This window comes from Harpia harpyja, chromosome 13, assembly GCF_026419915.1.
Source record: "Harpia harpyja isolate bHarHar1 chromosome 13, bHarHar1 primary haplotype, whole genome shotgun sequence".
Taxonomy (NCBI): Eukaryota; Metazoa; Chordata; class Aves; order Accipitriformes; family Accipitridae; genus Harpia; species Harpia harpyja.
In genome coordinates this window covers 30,476,314-30,503,065 of record NC_068952.1, presented here as the reverse complement: position 1 = coordinate 30,503,065, position 26,752 = coordinate 30,476,314, and the positions used below count along the sequence as shown (strand labels likewise).

General features: G+C 35.4%; 1 protein-coding gene across 11 annotated transcripts in view; it reads right to left on the bottom strand.

Annotated features, from left to right (window-relative positions):
* Positions 1 to 26,752, bottom strand: part of CEP170 (centrosomal protein 170) — a 106,899-nt gene that overhangs the window by 2,444 nt on the left and 77,703 nt on the right. For 4 of the 11 annotated variants that reach the window (XM_052805368.1, XM_052805375.1, XM_052805370.1 and 1 more), the window contains 8 exons: positions 23,585 to 25,414; positions 19,150 to 19,200; positions 17,297 to 17,531; positions 12,248 to 12,425; positions 10,667 to 10,834; positions 10,269 to 10,357; positions 4,008 to 4,101; positions 1,599 to 1,650 (listed from right to left, as the gene is read on the bottom strand). In XM_052805368.1, the coding sequence (XP_052661328.1) occupies positions 1,599 to 1,650; positions 4,008 to 4,101; positions 10,269 to 10,357; positions 10,667 to 10,834; positions 12,248 to 12,425; positions 17,297 to 17,531; positions 19,150 to 19,200; positions 23,585 to 25,414 (2,697 nt within the window). The other 7 variants (XM_052805374.1, XM_052805371.1, XM_052805377.1 and 4 more) reach the window with 7 other exon arrangements.

Sequence of the window (26,752 nt, the reverse complement as noted above, 5' to 3'; positions counted from 1 at the left end):
AATCCTGTTCTCACACTTATTTTAAAGGATGACAGACATGAGCTTTTATGCATGTTGCCCAGTACAAAAGAGTGGTGTATCCAACATATAGGTAGCTGATATATATATTTAAAAGCATTTACACGTATTACAACTTTAGATGAAATAAAACTGCACAACACAAACTAAACTCTGCCCGATGTGTGGACAGGAAAGAGATGACAAACCATCTACGATTAGCTTATAGGGACTGAAAGATGGGATTTTTAGTCACGTTTAAGGGGCTTTTTCTCTTAACGTTAGCATTGTATTACACTTCATTCCACCCCCTCAAATATCCATAGATGCTAATTCCATCGTTGAGAAATTCCTATAAAAGAGCAGTCATTTATCCTTTTTAATGCATAATGAAGGACTTACTGTCCCCCTCCCTCCACATAGTGAGGGCAAACCGAAGCAGCTAGTACCATTTCATTTTACCGTACTATTGACACATTTGTCACATTTAATAGAGCCCCTCTCTTTTTAATTTCCCGAACTACTAACGTCTGTTTGGACACCACTGTGTACACAAGGAAATGATTTGGCCTCTTTCTCTGGGCCTTGCTGCATTGTTATGTTCTCTAAACACAATATAACTTGTAATAAGTTAACATTTTTTAATTATAGCTGAGTATGAAACAAATACTGATTTGTCTCAAAAGATGGCTAACAATTCCTCCTGAAACATTCTTTTTTAAAACATGCTTCATTGTAGGATTAAATCTGAATACCAAAAATAACAAATATAGGAAATTTACAAGAAATACAATAATGATTATATATAAGCATGGACCACTAATCCATTTGACCACTGCAAATTAAACAATAAACTAAGTATAAACAGTACATAAATAAGACTGCAACTTCTTTTTAAAATATACTTAGTTTTTAAGCTGATTTTGATAAATGGAATATATGTCTAAATAGCAGACTTTGTAAGCACAACATACTTCTTTCCATTTTCTACATAGGTAAGTCTTTGCATGGGAAAAGCAAAGTAACTTTTCTATTTTGTAGTCTGTGGGCTCCACAGTTGCAAAGAGTGGATTCAGCAGTGTGAAGGGAAGGTGTCAAGAGCTAATTCTAAATTTTTGTTTTATCGTATCAGATACAGGGTTTCTTTTGAGATTTCCTATAGATTATGGTCCTAGTGCATTCCTCATACTGAATTGTGCTAGGCATGAGGGTATTACTGATGTGCAAAAAATATTTTATAAAGCCTAATCTCAGGATTCTCTATCACCTACTCCTCAATATTTACCCACAAAAATATTTCTGTTAAGAATGATTCACAAATAATTCCTCTGGGATTCTCTGGACTATTTCATTTCTAGTTGAGCCTTTTCTCACCCATATAAAAAGATATCATCACTTTTCTGTTTTAAAATAATTCAGTGACGTTTCTTTACCAAATGTGCCAGCAATTATATGTTAATGCATGTAACTGAAACTCTGAATATATTTTAATAAAATGCAACAACTTTGTTTCATGATACATACACATATATAGATATATACTAAAAAAACGTAAAGCAAGCAAGCAACCGCAAAAGAGAAAAGTGAAACAAGATTTGTACCTTGCAGCTGTTTTTCAACTCGTTTCAGCTCCTGTAAGATTGATGATATTTCCTAGGAAAGAAACAAACACGTTTCGTTAAGGAAAAAGAGACTCAAACCACCTATCAGTAGCAAACAATCCCCCTCCCCATTTGCAATATGCTATTTGGGTTGTCCCTCCTGGCATCAAGAACACCATTGCTGGTGGTGGCCCAGCCACGTCCACCATGGGTCCTGGGCAGCAGTGCTTGAGGCTGGGCAGCCGTGGCCCACTCGGAAACCAAGAGCTCCTCTGCGCTGGCCAACGGCTAGGGTCAACCAAACCTCACTCTGTCCCTTGCTTGTTTGCCTGCACTACTCCTTCTCAAGCACAGATATGTAGACACCACAGTTCCGCAGAAATGGGGCAAAGTAACAGCAAACCTTTAAAGGAAAGTTACAGTATAAACGCAGTATTAATGGAATAGGGTGATTTATAACCTTGTTCAGATGTGAGTCAGAATAGTAAGATGACTGCAGCGGGATTTTGCCTGCAACCATCGGGCCTTGTGCCCACGAGACCCTGCACAGCACGCCAATGTTGGGTCCTCAGCACTCATTGGCCATACAGATTTTTCTCGTCTGTGCTGCACTACTTGCTAACACAGATGTAGCCACAGCGACACACTCAGAAACACAAAAATCATTACATGTACCACATCTTAAATTATAAATACGTAAATCCTACAATTGAAGGATCCTACACTGAAGAATACTGTTAATCCAACTGCTGAGGAGAGCTATCAGTGGTCTTCAAAAGCTGAGAATTTTCAAAGGCACCGATTTCACAAACCCATTTAACCCATTTCAGAAACCCATTCTGTACTAAGTAATGTGATTTTTGTGAGTGGCAAAGAGATTGATTACCTTGGATTTTACAAAGTCAGTATCTTTAAGCAGATTCCACATCTGAGCTGGACATAAATGTCCCAAGGACAAAACAAACATCAGTTACAATTGTCCTCTGTTAACTTTTAACATCATTCTGTGGTAAAAATAAGCACTGCATTTGAACAATATATTGTTCTGAAAACTGAGCAGAAACTTGAACATCAGTGCATAGACAAAAACCCCATACACTTTCAAACAATGGGAGATGCTTTAATGCATTGAAAAAAAATTTTGTAAAATGCTGAACTTAGGAATAAATATACAACTAATCTTTTTCTTTTTTAATGAATGGCTTAAAACCCCATATCCATAGCACTTAGAACATAAAACACTAAACTCTGATCTTATTCTGGAAATGGGTAAAAGAAACTCCTTATATTATCATATTTCTAAAATTAGAAACTTCTATGAGTAACTTGCTTAATTGAACTTTAAGACCCCCCCCCCCCATCAGTGTATCTATTAAATTACAACACTGAGTTACTAATGATTGCTCTTAAAAAATATACCACTCTGCAGAAATTACAGGCCAAGTTTTTAATACTTCCAGGAAAAATCAATCTGGGTGAGTTTAATAACTCATGATGAGCTAACACAGAAGTGATAGCCAGTTCAGTGCCAGAGGAAATGTGTTCACATTTTGCTTCTGAGCAGTCCAGTACAAAGTATGTGAGGAGTTTCCTCTCCCACCTTTCCCCTCAGAAAATAAAATGGTCTCTGTAAGTTGACATTCTTAACAGAACCATACTCCAGACAGGATAATGTAGCTAGACTCTCCGCCTGCTCTCACATGCAGAGATGTTTTTCAAACCCTATGTTCTGTGTCTAGAAGCAGAGGAGAAGCGTACTAGGAAACATGTGTGCTCCATTCCCTCACACTGTCACAGTCTGGTCATGAAATGGCCCTAATTAGGCAGGGGTAGAAGCCTACATGAATCAACTAGGGTTGTAGTTGATACCCTACGGTAATCACTTCCACACAAAAGTGATTATAAACATGATTATTTTTCACTGAAGAGTGCTTTTATTGCAATGTGTCTACAGATTATTTTCATTCACATATAGCAAAATACAACTATTTCTCTGAATATTACTAATCAGTATTAATAGTATTAAGTATTATATATTAAGTATTAATAATCAGTAGGTAAAGTAGTCTTTAGACTGTAAAACAAGTTCATTTGAAAGCAATCCAACATTAAAACTAATGGTTGTTACCTTTGGTTAAACTAAAGTACTGATGGTCTATATATAGTCTGAACCCCTTTCATTGCATTCTTTATGAGAACTTTCCCTGAACAATTTCTTGTTTCTTTATAAGATAGTAAGTCTCAGTAATTATTAAAGAAGATTAGGTTTATTCTTGAAATATACTGAGTGTCTAAATAAAACCTTTTAAAGATTTTTGCCTTTATGTCATTGAAAATAATACACTCTACTGATTATTTAGAAATTAGATAAGAGGCTCAATCAAACCTGGAAAAGAGAACTATTCATACCATGCTTGATGTTTTCACAATAGGAACTTCACTTTCAGCTCGCAATTTGTTTTCAATTTCTTCCCAATTTCTGTCTTTGTCCTTAAATAATATTCTAGAAGAAAGAAATTCAAGAACAGTATGTTTAAAATAGACAAGAATAAACAAACTAAACCTGAAAGATAACACAATACGAGAAAGCAGCACAGGGAGCACTGAATAAAAGTAAAATCTCAAATATTTAAAAGTGACAGAATCCAATCATACAGATTAAATTTTCAGGGAAGCATACAGGGTTTCAGCAATATCATTATTATTGACACTAAAATGGCAGTTCTGTAGCTAAATACTTGCTTATGGTGTTGAAAAGACACAGCTGATTCTTTCCTCTAGTACTGAGCCTTTTTTTAAAAAATCCAACTATTTTACAGTAGTCAGAGAACTCCCTATTAACACTGCATTTTACAACAATTGCAAAACATAACAGGAAGATTAACAATGCTAAATAAATGCAACTCTTTTACATTTGTATTTTACATGAATTTAATGAAAAATAAACCACTTTGGGAAATTAAAAGAAAAATGCATTTCATAGAAGAAGTTTTCAATGAAAAGTCTCAACACACAAATTGTATCTACATGATTTAGTAATAAGTATCACTTGTATCACATGTTGAAAGAAGTCACTTTTATTTGTAAAACCCCAAAGCATACTGCGAGATTCCTCTTTTATGTTTTGCTTCCCTGCTCTGATAAATAGTTTTTGTTTTGTCATATCTTAAACAATTTAAACTGTCCACATTTGCACAATTAAAAAAAAAAAAGGAATGTGCAGATATTTAAAGTCTGAATATTCTTTTTTTTATAGTGACACCATGATGACATAGATGAGTCCAAATCCACTTCTCTAATTGGTATTTCAGAGTTAAAAGTACAAAAATAGCTGCAGTAAAACTGCTAAGCAAACAAACAAACCAATTTAAAATCATGACCAAAAAGCAGTACATTTTAAAGAAGTTATTAGTGTAGGTACATCTCTGAGGAAATAATTTTTAAGGTGGAAATTCATGATACCTTGAATCACATAAAGACTAAGAATTTTAAAGAAAGCTGGAAGACTCAGTACTGCCTTTCTATTCATCTTTCTTCAGTTATTTATACCCTATGGAAAATCCCACTCTCTATTATTATCCTGTCATTTTTCAAAACGTGTACCCTGTCTTATTGTATTGGTACATATATGTCTGTAGACAGCCCATCCAGAAGCTGCTTTAACTCTTCTGTCTTTGAGGTCTTCACTAGCTGCTGATACAGAACATGTTTTTGTCAGATGTTTCACTGATAGGAATTAAACTACTCTCATGACACAATGTCATGGGATTGAGGCAAATGACTACTTCTGCAAGTGACTTTAATTTATCAATGTACAAAGCATACAAGGAGTAAACATTAATACATACTTCTTGGAGAAGGAAAAAAATAAATTAAAAGTAATTGAAACTACAGTGAAGAAAACATGAAACACTTTATGGCCTCAAGTAGCGTCATCATCTTGTAACGAAGCTTATCATCAGAGGTCTGACAAGGTTGCTTTTATGTTCTGGAAGGGAGTGCAAAAGCTTGCTAAGCCATACAACTGCAGACCTGGGTAGCAGAAAGTTCAGTTACAATGAAAATTGAGGACTTGTCTGATACTGATGAGGTAAAATAAATAAATAAAAAGCAGAGCCAGTTAAATCCTTTATAGGATCATACACTAAAAACAGACCATTCCTGTAAATATTTGGATTCAGTATACAGAGAACCTTATGCAGCTATACTTCTGTACTTTAACAGCATTTATATCACATTGGAAATCAGCAGGAAAATAGAAAATAAGGCTTTATTTACCAGTAAACAGCACTAGCAGGAAAAATATAGAAGTTATTGTGATACTGCATGTTTTTTTCATTTACATTCTTGCTCATGTTATATTAAAATACTTCTATCTTTATGTATGTGATTAATGCCTTTGCTTGTGTATGTCGTGTTTTCAGTCTTATCCTCTTTTAGAGATAATGTTCTTACTTCTCTTTTACAATTTGAAAGCTTTCCATTTCGTAGGTCATTTTATTAAAAAAAAAAAAAAGAGGAAAAAATGAAAGCAGTAATTTAAAAAATATTATTTCCACTATAAAGTGGCAAGGCTGATTTGTTTTTACTATAATTTTAGGATGCCTATTTCCTTTTTACAACATTTTTTTCACTTCTTCATTTTGTACATTTAACCTCCTGGGGGGTCTTACTCTCTGTCTCCTTTGCTCTTCCTCCTTCTAACCATACTCTTTATCTTAAGACAACATATTTTTAAATGCCTGCCACCTTCTGCTCTTGCCTTTCTCTACTTTCTGGGGCAAATCTGCCTGAACTTTCTCGTTTGGCTGTGCTCAGTCCCCTTTTTTCTTTCACTGTACTTTGCAGGATGCACAGCAAACTGCAGAGACCGACAAGTAGTACCTGCACTGACCTGAATGCTTTGCCTAGATTTTGCCTGACTGAAGAGGTACCTGCCTGCTACAAAGCAAGCCACTAAACACTGCATTCACATTGTAAAGCGCTGATAAAACCATGTAGGTCTTCCCACTGCAAAACCTACTTACCTCTTCCCTCCATAATCTCTGAAAATTCCTGCAAACTCATTATAACATATAAAAGACAGAAAAGCAAACAAACTGCTTCCTGAGAAGCCACCACAATAATTTGTTAGCAAAGAACGGGTTATAGGATACACGGCAAGAATGCTGCAGATTTTTTAAATATAATGTAGTTTTGTATACACCAGCAGATAAGAATGTAACTGATTATACAAAGTAATGAATAAAAATAAAATATAAAAAAGTAATTTAGCAATACCCAAGCTATGACGTTATCCTGAAGAAAATTACAAACATATAGAGGATTTGGTGAAAGGAAAGAACCAGGCATTTGAATCTGGTTCAATCTGAATACCATGCTGGGACTTGGGGAAAAAAACCAGTTTGGCCAGCACTGGGAGAATGTAGGTGAGGAATACAGCATCAAAAGCTTCTCTCGATCCTATTTCTTAAGATAAGGTAGGAATGATTACAGAACTCAGTGGAACTTGGAACATTATCGGTAAATTAGGAAAACAGAAATGGCAGTGGGGAAGTGGGAAGAAACTAGTCAAGCAAAAAGATACCTATTTCCTTTTGTCCTCATATGAATTTATTTTCATGACTGATTTTAGCTCATTTTAATTTCTGTTAGATCTGCTTGTCAGAATGACTGAAAATATTTATGTTCTTAATATTTTAGCCAAAGTGGAACTGGCCTTTTTGTAAAGCTAGCTATTACAGAAAGAAGGGTGTTCACATTCACAGGAAGCACGTCTTTCACCATTTGGACCCAGATAGGAAGGATGCAATTTTTTATTATGCAATTTTATGATGCAATTTGTAAGGATCGTAATTGCCCATACTGTCTGTGCTCTCAAGAGAGTTTTTTACATTGGCGACCAAGAAAATTTGAGGGACGACTTTTAAAACACAGTCAGGCTTACTAGCTTACTCTTATTGGTGCCTCTAAAAATTTCTCCTCTCCTTTCAGGTTAAGTACTCTGGCAAAAATACGCAACTGCTAGCTTGACAAATCCTGACTGATTCTCATTGTATCTGTTCTGGACAGAAATTTTAACTGGCTTAACTCCAGTAAAAGGAATAGAAGAACACCAATTGGTTGAACTCATGTACATCAAAACAAAGCTAAGGTAAAATCTGTAATAGGTCCTAGCTGCCTTATACGCTCTCCAAAAAAACCATTCTAAAACTATGGTTGTTTTTCTGATTCAAAATACTAATGACATTATGAATAACATCATATTATTCAAATCCATTCTGAGTGGCAGGAAAAGGAAGTTTTGATCACAGCTCTTGGGAATATGCTAAATAATAACTTATTAACAAGCCTTTCTCCATTATATTTTTTTAGAAATAAGTAATGCCACTTTCTTTAAATGTATATAAAATGTTTATAGGTATGCTTATAGTTATAATATCATACATGATCACATCATTATTACATTCATTACAATATATCTGGCTTACCTTTTAAGCTCAGAAAATTAATCAGAAAAGTGTAAGACTTGATTTTAGTTACCTGCTTTTCTCAGAATGAATTCACATACATAAATTTGTTTTAACTCACTGTATTGAACTGTTTTTTAGGTTAACTACAGCTGTGCTAGCAACATATTTATAGATCAGAAACTGCTAACCATCAAGAAAAATCAGCACAACAAAAAAAGTAGAGTAGCTACTATCTACTGCTTCTGAAGCATTTTAAGATACATATCAACCTAGACGCCTACCACAAATAAGTCAGTCAATAAGCAAGATTCTTGTTCCAATGATGCAGCTTTAAAAGGAAAAAAAAAAAAAATATTGGTAAGCAGAGTTCCTTACGGATGTCACTGTATTTTCCCAGAGAATTATGCTCAAAACAAAACTTAATGTAGTATTTTGTTTCTATTTCCAAATTTCAAATGCCTTTTAGAATGACTTTCAAAGAATGGTCATGCTTAAGTACCTCTTTGCATGTATTTATTTGCACTTTTTTTGAGATCAGCTATTAAAGTAAATGATAGCATGCACTCAGAGGTTGATTAAATGCGAACAAGTTGTAAACTTTTGCATAATTTGTAATAAATTCTACATAATGAAGTTGAACTCTTAATTTGGCACAGCTTTTGAGAGTAATCGTATTGTACACCTGCATTTCACAAACTCATTTGTTTCTGAAATTTACACAGCTAAAGAGATTTATGTCTTTTGTTTAAGGATATTTAAATAAATAGTATGATACATAAAAGACTGTATCTGTGGAAACCAAAGAGGGAAAGGCAGCAAATGGCGTATTCCCAATATTATAATCCTGCAGCCCCAAAATAGTGAATTGGAAAAAGAGAAGTAAGATGATTATCAGTCCAGGACTATGTTCCAAGATAGCGGAAATAAGGTACTCACAAATGTTACCTGTAACCACCAGTAAAAGCAACACACAAAAAACCTTAGAACAGAAATAATAAGAATGGGCTGCAGGCTTTTAAAGACTTGATTCTTCACTCAGTGATACTCTTCCTACTAGAAAGAGCAGGACTAGAAATGGCAGACAACCTACAGTTTTTACTGATTAATATAGATTATTTTTCTTCCTCTTGATTTCTATGGTCAAGTCTTTTTTTGGTACTCCCAATGAGAATACAATCTTCAGATACGTATTTACTGCTTTTACTAGTTACATCACCCTATGCTGAAATAAATTTGTGATTTGGTGATTAATCTGTCACCCATCTAAGATTTCAATATCTAACACTTCCTAGACAAACTGAGCAATTACAGGCCTAATATTTTCTCACATTCAGAAAAGTATACATGAAGTTCAGCCAAATAACTTTCTTATTTTTAATGTACGCTATTTTTAAATGATTAACTGCATAAAGACATGAAGAAGGACATGTGAATTAAACAACCCCGAACTTTGTATTTAGAATTTTCATTTATTCTTGTCAACCACAGTGGTCACCAAATAGTTGTACACTCACTCATTCAAGAAAAATGAAGTGTTGGTAGAGCAACATGTTATCATTTTTGATGTGTCTATACTTCCTGTTAGACAGTGTGACATTTTATGCAGGAATCTAACTATCTAAGCAGGAATTTTCAATTAAAAATAACAGATGGTTACATCTGGTTTAGATTTAGAACTCAATAGTGACCACATCGTTTCCAGAGCAAGTTCTTTTTCAGAAGGATTTACTGAAACTGCTCTCCTCTGTCCCATTTGTTTTTCTTCCCAAAACGGGGGATCCCTACAACAACTTGGCAAATGTACAGGGCCTGGTTTTACAGTTCAGCAACATTTTAACCTTACCTTCTAAGGAAAGGAGTTTTACAAGACTTGCATAGAGGTCGTGTAGATTTTGCACAGCATTTGCACGTGTTGGAACAGCTACTTTGCTGGAAGTATGATGGATACTGTTCTGTCCGTGTAAACTTTGCTAATATTTATCTTCATATAATGTGAAATACACACAAGCAATAATGGAAAATTTATCACCTCAAATCTTTCTGAATGCTAAAAAAGTCATAGGTAACATCACTTTTTAAAACACAAGTTGCTACTAAATACATTTGCTCTACCTGTATTATACATATCTCTTCTACTAGTAGGAATGTTGATGAGAGCAGACATTTTCAGTAATAACAATAATTTTTGAAAACCCACCTGATTTTGCCTGCTGTTTTGTCTATGGATTGTCTTATCTTGCGAGAAAATTGGAAGACTGAGGACAACAGCAAACTGTCCCCCATAACCTGCAGTAAGATTTTAATAAAAAAGGATATTATTAGTTTAATTGGAATTAAATACAAACAATTCCACATATTTTAAAATCTTTTTTTAAGTTTAAAAAAAAAAAATCACACTTGTGTTCTAATTAGTTTCATATACAATCATACTTGAATATTTTGCAAATTAAGTAATACACAAATAATTTTTTCCAGTATTAATGTTATCTGCTACAGGTAGGAAAGAAAGGATAGTGCCTAGAATATTAAGTGCGGAGGCAATTGTAAAAGCTTAAAACAGACACATTGCTAGAGAGGATACTGTTGTGTACTCACTTCATCTCTGCTCCAAGTCCTTCTCCGAGTAATTGTTGGGGGGTCAACGGCATCTGTTAGCTGAGGTCTAGTATCATTAGGCCGACCATTACCCTCTGGTGGTTTGGCATGCACTAGTGGAGGTATTTTTCTAAAATTGAGACTTTCATCAAATACTCGGTCAACCAACTGGGGGGTAAAAGAAAAATGCAGTTTATGAAACCTACTGGATACAGGCAAAAATGAGATTTTTTTTCCTTCTGAAACAGTTTACAAGAAGCCTATCAAATAAAAATCATTCTTTGTCTTGTGTGGTATAAAGTGATGCATCTCTTATGTAACAATACCTTGTAAAAATGAACTTTTTTTTTTTTTTTTCAAATACCAGACATACATGGCAGAATTAGACTACCTCCCAGAAATTTTGCTTATGGGCAGGTAACATAATAGTTACCTATAAACTTATATTGAATAATTTATTCCTTCGATTAATGCAATATATCTGTGGATATTATCTGTGGAATTAAGTACAGCACTATAAAATTTAGATTTTTTTCCAGATTAGTCAGTGTTACAGGAACATGTATACCTACTTAAAGGAGATACTGCCACCTGCAGTATGTACACACTGTACAATATTTTTTAAAGAAGAAAATAATTACTTAGTACTATAAAAATCAGAGTGATCTAACTGGATCTGAGAAAATGAGCACTTTACCTCCTTAAAGTCCATAAGAATTAAAAACAAAGTCTATGTGAGTGCAGTTACAATTTTTCTGAGTACCCAACTCACAGATTTCTTATCACTGTTTATATCTTTTTTTCCACAGAAAAAGACAGTATTATACTAAACACAGTAAACTAATGTATTACCAAACTTTATGCACACAAAAATGAATAAACACATTTTGAAAGGAATACTATGAAGAAAAAATGCAGTAAACATTTACAACATATTAGGGTGAATTGTAATATGGTAGAAAGTGATGATTTAAATTCAGATTAACACATTTACCAGCATTAGATCTGTGATGGTTACTAGAACAAGTTAGTCAATATACTCATAGAACAGCACACCAGAGATAGTCGAAGAAAATAATTATTAGAAGACAAGGCAAACTTATTTCAAGGTAGTTTTCAACAATGTTTTTAAGAAAGAAAATCTAAAGTTATCATTAACTGATGATACCTAGGTATTTCAGTGTTCAGAAGACGAAACTTTTATGTCACCTGTGAAAAGAGGGACTTTTTTGTTTTTAATAGCTATGCAAAGTATTAAATGTATACATTTACATATATTTCTGCATACACGCCAGTATCTTTAAATGCACTTAGATACTATCCAACGGTATCTAAGGCTAAAGACAAGCAAGAAACAAGTAACTATCTTGTCCTATGTTTCGTGGAAAAAAAGAGACAGACAGATAGCATGCATCCTTTTGACAAGCTGTGTTCATAGAATAATTTCTGGGTTGTTTGTTGAAATGTAAAGGAACTTTAAATCAAAAAACAATGTAGAGATCATGCATACGGGTTGAGTAGAAATAACCAAAAAGGCTATGCAAAATGCTAAAAGCAAAAGAAATAAAGAAAAGGAAGAACCTTATGCATTTCTCCATGAAGATCTCCTACCTCTTCTCTAGTGTCTATGGCAGAGCCAGGGGTGGTGGCAGCAGTGCTTACTGTGGTACTGGGGGCAGTGCCTGATGAAGTCACTGAATCTATCTCTCCTGCTACATCGTTGATTTCCCGTGCGATGAGAGCCAGATCTTGACTGATCCTAGTAATAAAGAGAGTGTTACATTCTCCTCTACAAATACTTCTGGACCAGTAGAGCTCAACCTGCAGCCTTTGAGCTTCTAAGTTCTAGTTCCTGATAACTGTGCTATGAAAATGTGTATGCTCTTCTAAACTGAAAGTTCATTTGTAGAACCATAAAAGCAAATTTTTAACTGAAGCTTTTCGTAACATGCCTTTCTGGAGGAAGAAGGTAGAAGGCAATCTCAAAGGACAGAGCATCCTTGTTTTCTTTCTAGGATTCCCAGGCAGAGAATTGTGCAACGAGCACTAAATCCAGCACATGGGATGCACTGGAAATATGCTGAAAACACTGCACAGATGACCTGTGTACATGCAGTAAATCCAAAATGCCCAGAACATGTTTGATTTATACCTCAGTTTACCTACTTGCAAAGAACTTCTTCAGGGTCTCTGATTATCTAGGAGCCCTGCAGCTTGCTCAGACCAAGCTGCTTATGTGTCCAAAATTCCAGACCAGTACCCTAAATCCTCAAAAATCAAGACAAGCTTTCTAGTTGGAAAAACAGAACATGCCTGTAAAAACCTGGATATGATAGCACTACACAAATACATCTGAATTCTCAGCTGAAGATTCCTTTTTTGTGATCCAGCACATCAAAAAATAGCTCTGCTCTGTATTCTGCTCAGCACAGGGAGGAAGCTTGCCTAGCTCTGCTTGTGGTACTCCTCCCCAGGACACCCCAAAAGGAGGGAAAAAACAAAAAAACAAAGCAAAGGCTAAAAGCCCCCTACTAACTATGGCACCCTGAATCTCCAGCTTGGATCAAGCAGTTCAGGAGACCTAGAATTCAGAGCAGCCCACCAAGCGATCCCCTTTCATACTTCTGTCTGACAAGACTGAAGGCATAGAAGTCAACAGTGCTAATTCTGCACCACCATGTACTCTGTGAACAGCAGCACCCGTCACTTAAGTGGAAGGAGTTGCGCAGCCACATGACAGTAACACACACTGTGCTGGCCAGTGCTTGTTAAAAGTGAGCTTCTTTCTGCTCTTTATTTTCACTTTGTCTTCAAGTCAAGAAGAATGGACACCACTGACCAAAAGATAAAGACTAAGTGAGCGGAATTCAAACTAGAAAGGCAAACATTATTAGAGAAATTTTCAGTCAAATTCCAATACTGGATTTTGTGGCTAACCATCAGCAATTTGTAATAAAGTGCAACCTTGTGCAGCATAGATACACGTATAATTGGGATAAGGCTGTAGAAGAATACAAGGCAATTACCCATGACCACTCGAGACAGTATTTCTGAATTCAAACTATCAAAGCCTGGAACACTGAAGCAGAAACCAAGTCAATTGCTCATTTTAATAAATTAAAATATGGCAAGTGCCTATTACTACATTAATTAATTTAACCTAATTACTACATCTTTTGGGGCAATTTTAATTTATATTAATGGTACGTATTTATAAGAACATGAAAAACTCCAAGGTTTGAGCTAATATTCTAAGTAGCAGAGATACTACAGCACCTAATTCCTTTGTTTCACACAATCATATCACTTTTCTTGTTAAACAGAGAAGTTGCTAATAATTACGTTAGAATTTCTGGGACAAATTTTGGTGTTTAATGTATAGTTGTGAAGAAAATAAAACCCAGGAAATTTCAATTATTAGTAAATCCTCCAGAAGACAAATGTTGTTAAACACCATAACCAAAAGTAGTATCAACCAACTAAGACTTAACTCTCCACAGAAATCAGCAATGCTTCAACATGCCACAGCCACTTCAATTGAGTTCTTACCAAGCAATCAAAATTACAGAAAATGTCAGATGTCTACATAAAAATGAATTGAAATGAATCCTGAAAATATCATAATAAAAAACTCTAACATGGATGACAAGCAACTTGTTAGACAATCATCACAGTCAAACACTAGTCAAGTGAACAGAATCTGGAATTTGTTTGAATGTGATAGTAAGCTATAGTCCGTAGTCAATAATGTTTCCATATAGAAACAATATAGACAGAGCACTAAACAAAAAGCACTATGAAAAAGAAAATTAGAAACCAGCCTGAGAGCTGGCCTGACTTTTCATATATGAAGTTTTCCAGTCATTCTACATTAACTTTTAGAAACAGGAAGTATTGCTTAAGTATAAGCAGTATGTTTTGTATAATCAAAGACAAGAGACTTAGGCTTTAGGTACACACTCTTTACTCTGCTGCAACTGTAGGTTGCCTTGCAGATTGCTACCGCTTCCTGCATCAGACCTAGCAATCACACAAGGCAAGTCAATTCAGGGAGGCAAAACTAAAATAAACCTCAAGTTCCCTAACCCCCAAACCCGTCCCAGAAAATGTTGCTATTAGATCTGCTCAGTGAGCAGACTCCCACAGCTACACAGTTCTGTAAGGGACAGACACAGTTTCCAACGCAAGGGAAAGGGTGAGAACACGGGGCTTGGGATGGGAAGAGCATGACCATCTTTTTCAACAGCCTGGAACTCTAGTTCTTATTTACCTGTAGTGAAAGAATACCCATAGTATTAGAAAAACCACAATGAAATAGGAATACTTCTAAGATATCTGTAATAGTTCTGAACTGCTGGATTACCAAAAACATTTTCATGCTTAGTCTACTATGTCACACTTCCTACACTGAGTCAGTTTGTTTTGTATTGATACATTAAAAGCCTTAAATAAAATACACGTGAAGCTCCTGTTATTCTGAGGGTATATATTTCCTCCAGGCCAAAGTGGTTTTAGATCAAATTTAGTTACTCCATTAAGTTTTTTTTAAACACCTCTTTCCAATTTTCAACTTTATTAACATCTGTAAATTGTAGAGTCTGTGAAAAGTGCAAACTGGGTCAATCTGGGAAGACCAATTAAAATACAATATGATGGTAACATGGATGCGATGAAACGCTTCTTATACAGTCTCTACGCTACTTTCAGCTGCACATTCATTTTATGAAATACTTATCTTTACACCTGCCTAATCTAATCAGTTATTAAAAAAAAAAAAAAGAAAACAACCAATTTTAATAAGAACATATAACTATCTATTTCTTTTTAAAAAGCTCTAAACAGAGTCAAAGGGACTCTGATCATAGAGGCTGGACTGAGGGCTAGGAAGGAAAAAAAACCCCTAGGGTAGACAATGACAGAGGGAAGACTATGGTTAGCAAGGCAAAGGGAGCAGAGACAAAAATCATCTTATAAAGGACAGAAGTTAAACTAAAAGCTATGGGAGCAATACTGTGAATCAGTATGAAGAGATACAGAGGCACAGAAAGGATCAACTAGTGACCAATTGAGCAGGAGGGCTCAGCAGAGGCTAACCAAGGAAACTGGTGTTGGAAGCAGTGACAATAGATGACAGTAATCTGGCATTTCTCAACTGCTGAGCGCTAGCTTTCTTAACCTTAAATATGCTCATTTAACGCAGTTTATGTGAAATTTCTATACACAATCACAAATTTGGCAATACTGATTTGAGCCCCTCACCACCTCCACTGGAAATAAAGAAGCTGAAAAAAAGTAGGGTAAGTACATAGCCTTCAAAACAAATTTAAGACCACTATCTAAATGAAGAAAATGGTAAGAAGCCCAAGGGAAGAAAAAAACCTGCAAAACAAACCATCAAATAAGTTTAGACTGAATCATCAATTACTTCCAGTGTCAACCTCTCCTAGGTGAGCAAAATGTACCAAGAAGTTTCACTGATGCAGAGGTTCTGCAGCACTTTTAATAAGGAGGAAGTAACATGCTGTGGCTATCCTCAATTTTTTTCCCCATATACACACATTCCTCCCTATATCCATCTGTAATTTTAGATTCTTGGAAGGAAAGAGATGTCTTAGGAAGATACGTTTGAAATGTTTATTTCATGATTTATGAAGATGTTATCAGACTCCCTTAAGTATTTTCCCTTTGCACAGATCACACTAGAAAAACAAACGTTGAAAACTATTACTAAGAGGAGGAAACAAAAAATAATTAATCACGTAAGCAAAACACAATGCTTCACATCTGTGAGACCACAGTGTTAAGATTAATTTTAAAAGGAAAACACTCTTCTTGTTTAGGCTTCCAAATTAAGTTCTGTGAAAAGGTTCAGAACCTGAACACTGGCATCTAAGTTTTAAATAACATTTCTATACTTTCATAGTTTTAGTTATTTAGTGCAAGCTATTTGAAGTTTTCACTGCCTGGGTATTGCATGATACGGGAATAACTGGTTACCAGAATGCAGAACTGAATACCTCTTCCTTGGTTCACTTGAAGCAGAATGCTATTAGCAATAAAGGAGGAATTGCTATAGTAATCTCAGAGACTCGCAACAAAAGAAATTACTTTTTGATGAATACATATGATTTAAATCAGAAAACACCTAACATGAAATAATGTCTAGATAAATGAAAAATAAAATGAGAACGTGGTCTCTCACATTGGCAAAATCACTTTTTCCTCTCTCTGTCGCCTATGTATTGATCTGAAATTTTACCTCAATATGAATGTAAAGGTAGTACAAAATCAGATATACTTCAGTCTCAGGAAATACACCATTAGCAACTAAGAGTTCTACGCAAAGTATCTCTGCAAGTCCCACTAATGCAACCAGAAGTTCATATTCTGGGATCTGGCGATCCTAAGTCAGAAATTACTATCATTTTCCATTAGAAAGAGATGTGCTGGAACATGAGTGGTCTGTCTGCCTCATCAAAAGAATTTGAAATTACCCATTCAGTTAGTGAATGAAAATGGTAAGTAGAGTGATACAGAAAATCCATTAGCTCTCTTTTTCCTATATATGTACCTGTATAACTGGTTGGGTACAAATCTTTGTTATTTTAGAGGCATTCCTTTAAAACCAACCTTGCTATTTCTTCTCGGTGAGCAGTCCAGTTACAAATGTAGTCTTCCTGTTCCTTTATTCTGTGCTTGAATGTATTGCTACTTTGAGCTGCTGTCCCAGTGCTCTGCAGTCGCGTGGTTTTCAGGGCTGGAGAGGTACGTAGACGGGTATGTTTAGGGGAATTACGGTTTGATCCAAATTCATCTTCTGAGGTGGAAGCATAATCTGTAGGAAAGCGCCTCCATCTTGCACTTACTAAATTAGTTTAATTATTAAAAAAGAATTATTATTGCATCTTTAATATGAAAAAACAGTATTATTTCAGTAACATCACAAAAATACACAACTATTCATTATCAATCCCCAGATACCTCACAAAAGGTTTATTTACTACATCTTAAAAAGAAAGCTACCAAATTTGTGTTAAATAATAAATATTGATTAATAAAAACATAGAACGGATGCTCTTTGTATAATGATGAGTGAAATAAGATGTAAAAGCCAGTAACTGTATGCGAGCTCAAGCAAACCGTATTACAGAACAAGGGCCCAATTCATTAACATTTAAGTATATAGTCAGATTGCACTTTTTCTGCAGATTTTTTCCCAAGTTTCATTCAAGGTTTACATGATACACAAAAATATGAAGAGACGTGAAGGAAGGATGGAGCTGGCACCAAGCCTGGAATGCATGCTTACGTAAGGAAAGCATGAAAATCCTAGATGATTCGTTATATACTTAGTACAGGAAAAAATATGTTAATATTAATACTGTGTTATAAAAATCAGCAGCACATCTACAAAACCAGCAGCCTCAGAGTAAAGAGCATATATTCACACATGTAGCACATGAAGCATATACAGCCATGTTGCTGAAGACAGCCTGAAGTATAAGAGAACTGAAACTAAGTAGGAGGCTCTCATCCCCCTATGAATTACTCAAGTCTAGAACATGCATTTCAGATATGCTGTCCTGAAACATTCCCAGCAGGAAGAGATATCACTAAGTGTAAAGGAATGCTCATCACAACAACCTGTTAAATTCTTGCAGGGGATTTAGTCCCCCAAACTCACTGAGGCTCTAGAATTACTGTAGAAATTTTTAAAAAGTGTGTGATCACCTCTTGGTAATTAAAAAATAATAGATTCAAGTAATGTATATTGTTTTTAATATAAGAAGAAATTCAAGAAGTAATAAATTGTTTCTCCTGAAAGGTTTTAAAAAACATTGCAAATGAAGTATACATGAATATGAACTTAAGTAACAAATAATGAAGTAATTTTTAGTTGAGAAAAGTTTTGTGTAATGCTCTCAAAGATTACAGTATGTAGAACATGACATTGGTGTATAAGCTTACATCCCTTCCCTCATATAAATAATGCATTTTTAATTGCTGAAAACAAAAATATGCTTGGGTAATTTTTTTTTCAGGTTTAAATGTGGGCTTCAAATCATGTCCAGTTCTACTATTTTTTTTTAATATTCTAACTTTATTGAAGAAAATAAAAATGTCTCTCCAGTCACTTACTGTTCTCTTTTTAGAGGTTTCAAACTTGTTTTGATCTCAGGGAAGCAGAACATAAGCAGAAAAAGCACATTTCCCCACGAACAGCATGCAAGCAATGCGTGACCGAAGTCCAAAGAGCTTTATGAGTTGGGCCCACATTTTATCATCAATCTTTCTTTAAATTCTTTGTCCTGGTTCAAATTATATGCATAACAATAAATAAAAAATTTATCTTAAAATCTCTCAAGTGAGCTAGTCCAGCAACTCAGCACTGTACAATGAGCATATGTAATCAATATATTTAAAAATTAAAAATTGAATGAGAAGTGAAATATCAGAAACAGATTTGATTTCTAGTACTCTACCACTGTAAGTTTCAACATCAGGATCTGGGTCTGGGAGAAGCTTGGATTTCTCTGTGTACAAAATAGTGTTTTATCACGTTAATTCGTATTAAAACATTCAGATTAGAAGCATTATCTTAAATAAAATATATTGATGAGATTAGTCTTAGGTCATCTTTTCCACCCACACTTTTTAGGAAAAGATTCTTAAATTATACACTCAATCAAGAATACTGAATTTTGTAAAAACTTAAACATTTCAGAGATACTGACTGAAATGACATCAATAACAATTGTCTACATTGCACCATAAAACCCCTCGACATTTTTTAAGACCATTAAATTTTAAGGCCTTAAAATGTTGTTTATTTATATACTATCAATGGGTTTCTTATTAATATGGGGAAAAAGTTATTGCAGGCCTAAAGGTAAAAATCTCAAACTTGTATGATTCATGACATTTGCACATATATGCTTTTAATTCTATTTATAAATTATGCAGCCCCAAAACGTCATTGCAGTTTATGTAGATTTCTGAAAGCTATCATGCAATTAGTTATCTCAGACACCAAAGACTGTGAATATCAGTACCAATAACTAGAAAATCCTCCAAAACCCTGGCTAAAATAATCAGCAGACAAACCTAATTTGGTGACTACTCTGCAAGAAGTATAATGCGTTGACAACACCCTAAGCTGGCAAGTTTGATGATTTGGACACCATCATCTCACTTCTAAGATTGAGGACAGACTTTATTAAGCATATCCCTTATAAAATACTCTACTCTCATTGATGCATTGTCTTCTCAAGGTTCATCCATTTCAAAGATCCTGAAATTTGGTGCTCAGTAATGCAATAATACTACAGTGCAGTTAATAAGGGTTGCTTTCTCTCCATGCTCAAACCTTTTTTTTTTTTTTTTTTTTTTTTCCCTCCCAGAGATACCTCAACAGCTTTGATCAACCTATCTGCTAGTTATTTGCAATGACAGCTAGGCCAGCAAGCCAGCAGAGCTGCCGAACACAGCTAGTTGCTCAAGGTTTCTCTGTTCTGACTCAACGCTTAATTTTACAGTTGCAGCTTAGCACTTTTGCACTAGGTCTGATAACGTTGTTCTTTTCCCAACACATAGCTCCTTCTATAACATCACCTTCAATTTTCCTCTGCAATTGTGAAAAAAGGTCTTTGGTCCTCTCTGTGTTTATTGATCACACTCTACTGTTTGATGATTCAGTGCCTTGATGAAATCTTTGATTGCTTGTGCTATAAAATTAGTAATTCTGCTTCACATGTCTTCACAGTGTTGTCAGTTACCAAGCCTCCTACCACAGAAACACCCTGGTAATTACTTTAATGCTGGTAATTCCCATCCAAGATGTTCCATTTATCTGCTTGCCCCTTCACTTACAAGTAAGCAATACTTAACTGTATCAAGGATTAAAAAAGATTCTTGAAATTATGGACTTGCTGACAGCTCTGACAATCTTAATGCTATCATGTTGCAATTCATCCATGTGAAGTACAAGACATTAAAAAAGTCCAGTGACTACATTTTTTTTGCCCCCTTTTTACAGGCCTGTATGTCTGAACATTGAAAAAGATTTGGGAAATGCAGAAATAATTTCCTCTTTGGTAGACTGCATTTAAGAAGCAAGATTCTGCTGCCAATGTTTAGTGATCTACAATGTGGTAACGTTAACTGAACTCTGATGAGAAGACCCATGGAACATTTTTAACACTTCGATAGCAACCAGTCTTCTGGTAAAAGAAAAAAAAAAAAACCAAACCAAACCCTATATTGGTAATGATCATTCATTTTCCAGTCTTTCTAGGTGCAGGGAGAGAAGAAAATACATCACTGTTATGTCTTGATAAAATGTGCCCAAAGTAAACCACATTCAAACAGTTGAGGCACTTTGTCAGGCACTTGATTAGTAATTTCCAAAAGTGCTAAAATTAAGTTAATTGTTGACTTTTCTAGGAACAAAACAAAACTCAGGTATTATATGCTTTGGATTGAAAAGCTTCTGCTACGTTCCATTTTTATATATTGCATACAAGTAACACATTCTATTCAAAGATGTTTTAAATCCATTTATCTAAGGATAAAATAATAAATAATATTATTAATAACTTCATGTGTTGGGTAGTAATTAGCATCATTTTATAAGATGCTAATGGGAAAACGGGGGTGTACTGTGTAGTGGCCTATATGTAATAGGAGATTTATATACACACATACACACACTCCTATATATAATAGAAGATTACACTACTTTTAAAGCAATTCAGATTTTCCTAAAGTGTACTCTAAATAGTCCAGTAAAAAAATTACACAATAAGCTTACTGACACAGACAAAATCTGGAACTTCAAATCCTAAACAGTAGCAATAATATTCTTTACTTACATAGAAACAAGGCTTGATTTATTTATTAAGCCATGGTTTTGTTTTGAAAGTATCTGACTGCTTTATTAAGTGCTTTCAGATTTTCGCCTTTACATTGATATAGGCTTCTCCCTGATTTTGATATATAAACTGATAAAGCTTTTTATGACAGAAGCTATATTTCTACTACAGATTTTTCCAACAAAGGTCTTTTTAAAGTATCTAGCTTATTATGTTGGGGTAGCTCATGAGAAGATGGCATCTTTTCTCTCTTGAAAACAGAGTATTTTATACAAGCTACAGTAAACTCTGACTGTGTAATGCAAGTAAATGAAATGACCATTAAACAAGGATGACCATGATAGACTAGTAGGCTGGGAAGAGAAAGATACATCTACTCCCCTGAACAGAAGCAGCAAACCACTTCAATGCAGCAACCTGGGAAAAGTTTAAGGAGCATGCAAAAGTTCACACAGACACAAACCTCAAAATCCATATATAGTTTTGTGAAAAACACAAGAAGCAGCGAAGTGACAAGTAACATCTGGGGTTTACCTTTTCAAAAATCAGCAATATCGCAATGTGAACTAGTGTTAATTATTAAAGTAAACATATAGAAGCAGTCTTAACTGACACTCTTCCTTGACCTAATGTTGCCACCTTTCAGGCTGCACACATCAATTTAAAACTTTGGTTAAAATTGAAAACATACTACTTTTCCAATGACATCTTATGAGGAAGGACTGAGTTTTTCTCTTACGTTTCACCTTTTTTTTGTATCTTTGTAGACACCCGTCGTAATATTAAACAGATTCAACTTTATAGTTCAGTGAACACCTTGTTTGTATCTCTACAGAAATTTCTATTCACCTAATAAATGACAGAGCCAAAAGACACCTGTCTGGAGAATAAACACTGCTAAGAATCCTAAGAAGGTACATTTATGATACACAAGCAACAAAAGGGCAGTAGGACTGTGGGAAATGTAAATATTACAGATCTTTATATCAACTCTGAATGGGAAGCAGTAAAGGAGAATATATAATCTCAGTTGCAACACACAAGACTGGAAGCTTTTCCATTCATTTTTTCTTAGATTGTGGACTGGCTTCAAATAAGGTCCAGCTGGTAGTATGACAATTCAAAAAGCAAGAGGACGTCAATTTTAGATATTCATTCCACATGTAAGTTCACTTATTTAGAACTACCACATTTTAATTTTGGTTGATTTAATATTGCTTTTGGAAAAAAACTAGCAGCCTTTCACACTGCTTGCACTTGAAGTGTTATGTTAACTTCTAACAGAACAGTAGGTTAAAATTAATTCTATGGACTTTTCCTTCCATACATAAGACAATATTATAGTAAAGGAACTACCACACAAAAGAAGATCAACGTGATTTGGAAATTATGATGAAATCATAAATTGTCATGATTTGGAACACAGAACAGAAACTACAGCAAGGCAAATGTTTTAATATAAATTACTTAACTTTACAATATTTAGTCAGGTAGTGTTTGTGTTTAATATTTCCATTTTTTACTTCATTGTTATATTCTTCTCAAACAAACTTCACTTTTGTAGTTCTGGAAGCTAATCCTAAATTGTAATTATCCTACAGATGCTCAGGGTATACCACAGGGAATGCTTGCTGTTGAGAATATTTACAAGCCTACCTTACAAATAAATACTCTACCTTCTATGTAGAAAAAAGTGCTGCTGACCTTCTGAACTTCCACTACTACCACTTGAGCAAAGAGATCTCTGCTGTTTTTCTACTAATGCAAATCAGTGTTGCCTCATCTGAATGCCATTCTTTGTTACTGATTTCAAGTTAAAAAAAATATCCAAAGAGTTAAAGGATTACAATTTCTTGTCTTTATGATTTTAAGTAAGAAACATCCACAAGCCCTGCCAAGGAAGCCTCTTGCTCCAAGGAGAAAGACTGCATCAACTAAAACTCAACAAAAGTTTCATAAGAACTGTTCCTTAAAAAAAATAAAAAACATTTCCACACATGAAAAACATCTAGTATTGTATAAGACTAGTTCAAATAATCTCACATACCTGAGGGAGAATTATGAGCTGAAGCCAAAGACTTGGATTTTGAATCTGAAAGTCGAGAAATGCTATTGGCTCGAGTTCTAGCAGAAACTTTACTACTATCTCCTACTGATGTTAACCTTGCACCACTTCTGATAATAGCTTCTGGGGTACGAGATGAGGCAGTGCTTCTAGTTATTGTTGCTTCAGAATCACTACGTGCTGATAAAGAGCCAAGTCGAGTTCTGCGAGGTTGAGCAAGTAAGTCTATTCTGGAAATACTTCTCCTCCCTGATGGAGGTTTTGACGTAGAACTTGTAGTGGAGACTTCGGAAGCCACTGAAGCCTTATCGGCATCAGCAAGCTCACTATCTGAGGCTTCACCAAGCCGTGCTCTGCGCAAGAGAGAAGTCCTTGTAGGACGAGGTCTTGGAAGAGTGGTAGATTTACTAGATTGCCCAAGTGCAACAGGAGAGGTTTTTGATTTAGCTGACTTTCCTTCCATCTTAGAATGTAAAAGTTCATCTGCTGAAGCAAAAGGAACTCTTCCATGTGATTTGCCAGAGTAGGTTTCCTGGTCAGATGATAAGATATCAGAAATGGCAGAATGAGGTACGCTGGATGTTTGGTCATCATCTGTCAAATCTACTGATGGTTGTCTCATTCTTCCACTGGATTGCACAGTTTTGCGAGCATCAGCTCTAGACCCGCCATCTGAAGATCGACTTTTTGTTTTCTTTTCCATCTTTTCTCTGGCAGTGGTTGCAGAAGATTTTAAAACATCCTTTGAAGGGGAACCAGACGAACATCTATCTTTATATAAGGTTGTAAAGCTCTTCCGCTTCTGCGTAGATTTTCTTTCAGTGTCACCAGTAACGAGACTGATTGTACTGGCTGTATCTACATCTGATTCTGGTGATATGGAATTATCTCTGTTATAGCTAGGAGTCTCAGGACCTTCATCAGTTTTATTTTCTTCACGCAATTTAGCTTCAAGGAAAGCCATTACAGCTTCTGTGTCTTTTAAAATGAGTGTTGTATCTAGACTGGAATCAGTGTCCATTGAATCACTTCTGTCACGTATCCTGTTTGCAGGTGCTAAAGGGGCAGCAGATCCACTTTGCTTATTAATGTGAGGAATAAGTTCTATAGGTATATTTGTGCTAGGCTTATCTATAGTAAAGCTACCTTGCCTCACTAACGGTTTTGAAGATTCCTTTTTTTCTCCTCCAGATGCTTTGGGACTTTGTCCTTTAATAGTTTCTTCATTTTTTCTTCTTTTTGCCTCACTCTGCACCAATTTAATTTCTGCTTTATCTGTAACATGTCCAGGAGCTTTGTCTTGACTATCTGAAGTTTTGGGTGACATAGCAATCTCCTCCCTACCCTTCTCAACCTGGTTTGTAGCAGGTTTTGTAGAGGATAATTTTGTGGGTGTCCAGTGTCCTTGCTCCTTTCTTTCTTGTTGTTGAATTTTTGCTAAAGCTTGTTTCACCACGGAAGTCTCTCTGCTAGTTTCAACTCTCTCTTTACTGGAAGAGCTGGGGAAAGAAAAAACTTTGTCTCCAGTAGCTTTGGGCGAAAGACCATTCACTGTTCTGCTTGACTTAGCTATACTTCTGCCGTCAGCATCTGAGGCACGAGCTGGAGTTTCTTTCTCCTGAAGTTCAGTGTCTTGCTTTTCACCTATTTCTGATCTCTGATGAGATATAGTTTTTACTTTTGAGCTTCCATTCACTTTCTCCTCTTTGGGAAGCTGTGGAAGTGTTCTTCTCTTTCGCTCACCTTGGCTGGTCATAGAAGCAGCTGAACCAGTGCTTCTGATGGAAATACCAGACTCACTGATGTCTGTGTCTAAAAATGAAAAAAAAAAAAAAAAAAAAAAAAAAAATCTGAGAAGTCATTCAATAGCAAGATAAATAGAAGCATTAAATTCTTAAGGCTGCGTAAGACTAATTGTCATGGTTTAAGCCCAGCCAGCAACTACTGGCAACCACACAGCTGCTCACTCACTCCTTCCTACCCTCAGTGGGATGGGGAAGAGAATCAAAAAAAAGAAGTAAATCTCGTTGGTTGAGATAAAGACAGTTTAATAGGGCAGCAAAGGAAGAGAAAATAAATAACAACAACAACAATAATAAAAGAATATACAAAACAAGTGATGCACAATGCAATTGCTCACCACGCACTGACCGATGTCCAGCAGTCCCCAAGCAGTGATCCCTGCCCCCCAGGCCAACTCCCCCCTTAGTTTACATGCTGAGCATGATGTCATATGGTATGGAATATCCTTTTGGCCAGTTTGGGTCAGCTGTCCTGGCTGTGTCCCCTCCCAACTTCTTGTGCCCCCTCCAGCCTTCTCACTGGCTGGGCATGAGAAGCTGAAAAGTCCTTGACTTAGCGTAAGCACTACTTAGCAATAACTAAAAACATCAGTGTGTTATCAACATTATTCTCATACTAAATCCAAAATGCAGCACTATACCAGCTACTAAGAAGAAAATTAACTCTATCCCAGCTGAAACCAGGACACTAATAAAACAACATAAAACAGAACTGAAAAAAAGTCAGTAGTCCATCCCTCTGTTCTATGGCAGGATCAATTATACTTCGACAAATACATGTTTAAAAACATTTCACAAGTTCTTAAAAATCCCAGCTGATGGAGATTTGACTAGCCCTATAAGCTATCTGGGCAGATAACTCTCAGAATAATTTTCTTATTCTTTAACATCAGCTGGACTGTCTCCAGTTTAGCCCATTAGTGCCTGTCCTATTCTCATTAGGCATAATTTCCTCTTTACAGGAAAGAACAGAAACACTCCTCTTATTACAGCATGGAAACTCTGTTTGTGAATTACATTAACTACCCCTGAACTGTAATAAGTTGTACATAACTAGCTATGTTATTTCATTTCACTGTTGCAATACGTTTTGTAATAAAACCCGAACAACATCATGTGCTAACATAATTCAGAATGGGTATCTCCTGATTGAAAAGATCACATGTATCAAAAAAATATTTCTGTATTACTAGAAGTGGAATGTTAAGAGAGTTGTAGAAAAGAACAGTTCATTCTACACAATCCAAAGTCCTGACACAGAGCACGTGTCTATGAAAGCAATGTCTAAAAGGTTGCAATGGAATTACTGCAATGAACCCTTTCTGGTTTATCACAGAGACGTGGCCAG